The sequence below is a fragment of the Solanum stenotomum genome, chromosome 2, assembly GCF_019186545.1.
Source record: "Solanum stenotomum isolate F172 chromosome 2, ASM1918654v1, whole genome shotgun sequence".
NCBI lineage: Eukaryota > Viridiplantae > Streptophyta > Magnoliopsida > Solanales > Solanaceae > Solanum > Solanum stenotomum.
The window spans coordinates 63,448,552-63,453,409 of NC_064283.1; the positions used below are offsets into that span (position 1 = coordinate 63,448,552).

General features: G+C 31.4%; 1 protein-coding gene across 1 annotated transcript; it reads right to left on the minus strand.

Moving 5' to 3' along the window:
* Positions 1–353: 353 nt before the first annotated feature.
* Positions 354–4,598, minus strand: LOC125854665 (lysine histidine transporter 2-like). The gene is made up of 8 exons (XM_049534251.1): positions 4,417–4,598; positions 3,822–3,926; positions 2,301–2,579; positions 1,454–1,847; positions 1,270–1,375; positions 942–1,033; positions 659–727; positions 354–567 (listed from the first exon to the last, which is right to left on the minus strand). Exons 1-8 carry the CDS (start codon positions 4,596–4,598, stop codon positions 469–471), a joined length of 1,326 nt encoding a protein of 441 aa, XP_049390208.1. The 3' UTR covers positions 354–468.
* Positions 4,599–4,858: the final 260 nt, after the last annotated feature.

Sequence of the window (4,858 nt, forward strand, 5' to 3'; positions counted from 1 at the left end):
TAAGGGGTCTTTTTGAAAATTCACGACAACTTCAATGGTGACTTTATGTCTTCTCTCATAAATATATATTTATTTGAATAGAAGTGTTAAAATAATAGTAACAAACTAACAATTAGTGTGTTTGGTAAAAAGTGTTAAATAAGTGGGTAAAATTTATCCGCACTAGGTGTATACACCAATCCAAAATATGCACGTCATGTGTTTAAATATACAATATATTTTATTTAATCTTAATTAATTAACATGTGTTTTACTTTATTAAATCACGTAATAATGGAAATTGCATTAGTTTAATGTATACCGATGTGGATAAGTACTTTTTTTCTGCAACAATAACATAAAACTAAAAAAAAAATTAATAAGTGATCTACAAAACTAATTCTCTCTATTCTGACAAATGCTACCAATTGTTTGTTATGAGGAAATTTATTTGTTATTATTTTAAAATTAATTTCCAAATGACCCTATCTATGAATAGAACTTGTAATCTTTGCCTTGCAGTATGAGATGTCTCAAGGCACCAATTGGAGCTAAAACCATGAGAAGAACACCTATGAAGATGCATATCTGCATAAAAAAAAAAGACAAAATTATAATATTAACAATACAAACAATTAAATTTCATCAATTTCTCAAAAAGAATTTTCTTGTAACATACCCAATTAGTCCACCAAGACAATGAAAATCTTCTAGGTTTGTAGATGGCAAGCCACATGATACAAGGAAGCTACAACAATAGAGAAAAATCAAAGGAATTTTTATCGGTCAGTTCGATTCGAATATGAACATTATCAATTTGACTTAAAAGTTATCGATGTGTAGTATGCAAATCGATAATCAGATTAAATAATAAGATTCTTGAAAGATTTGATTTTGTAATCTGTCAACAATATTATTTTAGTTATATGAGGTGTAAAAATAACACAAGATATTTGGCTTACAAAGTAGGTAGTAGGAGCAAATGCAAATCCTCCAAAGAAACTAAGGAGTCCACCAAAAAATGGAAATGTCATTCCAAGGAACAATGTTAAGGCTGCACATGCAATACAAAAAAAAAAAACAATTAATATCATTATTGAAAACAAATCATACTATTTGGTCGTTTGACTATGAATATATATATTTTACTTTTTCTCGAATATGAATTCTGAAAATCATGTTTGATCATAAAATTTGTTGTGATTCAATTTGGATTTTTTTTTCTCAAATTCACAATTTTCATGATCACACGAGCTCAATAAACCAAAAGAAATAACAATAGAGACATACCAACATAAACAGTCCGAACAGTAGCTCGTAGCATTGTAGATGGAGCAAATTTCAATCCCTTGACAAAGTAAGATTCTACCATGTCAAAAACACCCATAGCAAATATCTGAAAAATAACGTGTGAATTAGACGCACATCACAAAGTACAAACTCTATTAAGTAGTCGATATGAAGTAAGTTTAACCTGATAGCTTCCAATAACATGAATAACGACGAATGCATTTGCCATAATAATAAGCCAAGCAGGTTTCTCTAAGGAGATCAAGATATTGTCTTCCACAGTGTTACCAAAAGCTGCATATCCAATAAAAGCAACTGGAAAATAACATATAGCTACAATAAAATAGGCACCAATAACTCCTTTCCACATTGGTTTTTTGCATGGTTTTTCTGGAGTTGATGGCATAGTTGCTTGAATTTCTAAGACAACATTATGTCCAGCATATGCAAAAGCAACTTCACCTAAAGCCTGAAATCCATTAAACATTCTTCCTATTTGTGTTGAAGCCCTTGGACCATATTCAGCATCTGGACTTATTCCCTTGTGTACTGATGCTCCCCATCCTATCGTTGAGTAACTACACAATTATCATAAATAATATATTGTCAACATCGATCAGACATCNATTTCTAAGACAACATTATGTCCAGCATATGCAAAAGCAACTTCACCTAAAGCCTGAAATCCATTAAACATTCTTCCTATTTGTGTTGAAGCCCTTGGACCATATTCAGCATCTGGACTTACTCCCTTGTGTACTGATGCTCCCCATCCTATCGTTGAGTAACTACACAAATATTGTCAACATCAGACATCTAGATACATAGGAGAGGAATGTATCAGAAAGGAAATAAGACATCCAGATACATAGGGGAGGAATGTAGGGAATAAGACATCCAGATACATAGGAGAGGAATGTATCAGAGAGGGAATAAGACATCCAGATACATAGGGGAGGAATGTATCAGAGAAGAAAATAGGGATGTATCAGCGAAAAAAAGGCAATTTAATTAAATGAAAGATGTGTTACCTAAGAGATGTGACAGCAGCAAGGAAGGAGACAAAAGAAATAGAGTTGAAATTGGGACAATGTGAAAGAAAGAAGTGAACAGAGCCAAACACCATGATGAAATAAGTTGTCCTCAATGGCCTACAAGTAGGACAAGCAGTGTCATAAATCTTCTTCAGTGACTTCCCACCAGTCACCATATACAATATGTTCACTCCAATTTCCACTGTCAACTGCTGAGGAACCACAATCCATAGCCCAAGCTTTTCACCAAAAGCCTCTTGCCCCAACTCATGGTACCTGACGATAAAATTAGCTCATGAAATCATAATTCATCTAATTCAGTCAAGTTTGAGTTGATTATTAACCCGTTCATTCATCAATTTAGTCTAATCATGATCTACAATGTGAGGATCGAACTCTCATTCAGTGGCGGAGCCAGAAATTTTACTAAGGGTGTCCTAGAATAATGGTGTTTGGGGGTGAACCCGGAGCTACTTCATTCATATGGACACCCATTACCACTGTGTCTAGGAATGTTCACGGTTTGGATAAAAACCGAAAAACCGAACCAAACCGATTTTATTTAGGGTTTGATTTGGTTTGGTTTTAGATTTTAAAAAAACCGAAAGTATTTGGTTTGGTTATGATTTTGTTCTGAAAAAATCGAAGAAATAATCAAACCAAACCGATAAATAATATACATAAATTTTATTATTATACATACATAATATTATTTTTTTATAAATAATTTTAAAGATCTTATATATATATATATATATTCATCAAAATTTATTTATAATTTACTTATGAAAGTAAAAATGCCCAAGATGAGAACATTTATTTTATTGGTTTCATGTATATGAGTGTTTATGACAATTCTTTGTGAGACTGAAAATGTCAATGTCTCTTCCTTCTAGGCCAAAAATAGTGGATTTTGAAGTTTTATTCATAGTAAATTCAACGATTGAAAGTTTCTTAATGTCAGTAATTTTAACTATTTTTCATTTTGAATGGATTATTGTCACTTTTTTCATGTTTTGAATGAATTATGTCGTTTAATTTTATGTATATGGTTAATAACCGAATAACCGAACCAAACTAAACTAAAACTGATAACAACCAAACCGATAAATGTATATTATATTAGGTTTGGTTTGGTTTTGATAATTTTAAAATCGATTAAAATGGTTTGGTTTTGGTTTTGGTTTTTACCAATAACCGACCCAAACCACCCCGTGAACACCCCTAACTTTGTCAAAGGCATAACTTTTGTCAAGGTTGTCCAACTTTAAATATACATCCTTTAAATATAGAATTTGACATATATATATATATACACACAACGTAATTTTCGACAAGGGTGTCCAATTAGACACCCTAGGGTGGCTCCAGCTACGCCACTGCTCTCATCAATAAGGTGAAATTTCATAAATCAATTAATTGAGGTACTAAGATTCATAATAATAAAGAAATTAAAAGTTAGTGAAAATTGAACGAATTGAATCATGACATGTATTTTATTCTATTTTATTTATGTACCTATCGAATCTTCTTCCGGGTACCATCTCGTGCATCTCCACCATTTGCCATAAAGTATATAATGTTACCACCCATGATGTGAGCAATACTACGCCTCCCCAATACCTATTATAAAAAATATAACATGAAAAATAAATTCTAAAAAAATCATATTATATCGAAATTTAACAATATACACCTACATATGTTAGCAAACGTTCATTAGAGTGAAAAACAGTGAAATAAATCAATCCACAAAACTTATCCCAGATAGAACCAGAACCAGAACCAGAATCAAATGTATCACTCAATTTAAGATTTTTATCTCTAAAAATAACTCAACTACATTTATCTTTAAGAATCAAATTGACATGGCAAGATAAATTATATTTATACCATATAAACATGAATCCAATGGCAGAGCCAGAAATTTCATAAAGGGTGTCCAAGAATTGCATGGATAAAAAAAAAACGAATGGATGCACTAAAATTTTTGTAATCAAACTATATAACAAAAATAATTATAACCTATATGCTTTCAACTAACTGTTCTCTTCATTGTATGTAGCTACGCCACTAATCTTATCGAAAAGTGGTAGAAGAAGAAAATACATACCATCCCATTTGAGACATGGCATAAGGGAGAGAAAGAACACCAGCACCAACCATAGCTGTGACATTATGAAACGTCGAATAATACCATTTTGCAGTCCTATTTGATGTGATTGGTAGCCAATCATCAACATTTTTAGTATTGTTATTATTACTCTCCGAACCTCGCCTTTTACTACTTTCCATATCTGATATCCTGACTTAAAATTATTTTCCTTTGTTTCTATATCTCAACCAAAGCATGATTTTTTGTAGGTAGGTAGGTTGAAATGTAATAAATTTATAAATAAAAAAATTATGATAAATTTAATATTATTTTAAAAAATTGTGGTTACTTTAGTCAAGACATATTGCCCTAATATTGTGGTTACGTTAGTCAAGACATATTGCCCTAATATTGTGGTTTACTTGATCCCAAGTCTAACTAACTCCATTTTTAATTGGCA

Coding starts and splice junctions, on each gene's coding strand:
- LOC125854665 (XM_049534251.1), bottom strand. CDS start 4,598: ATGGAAAGTAGTAAAAGGCGAGGTTCGGAGAGTAATAATAACAATACT. Junction 1,376..1,453: donor ATGTTATTGGAAGCTATCAG/GTTAAACTTACT, acceptor GTTATTTTTCAG/ATATTTGCTATGGGTGTTTT. Junction 1,034..1,269: donor TGTTCGGACTGTTTATGTTG/GTATGTCTCTAT, acceptor TTGCATGTGCAG/CCTTAACATTGTTCCTTGGA.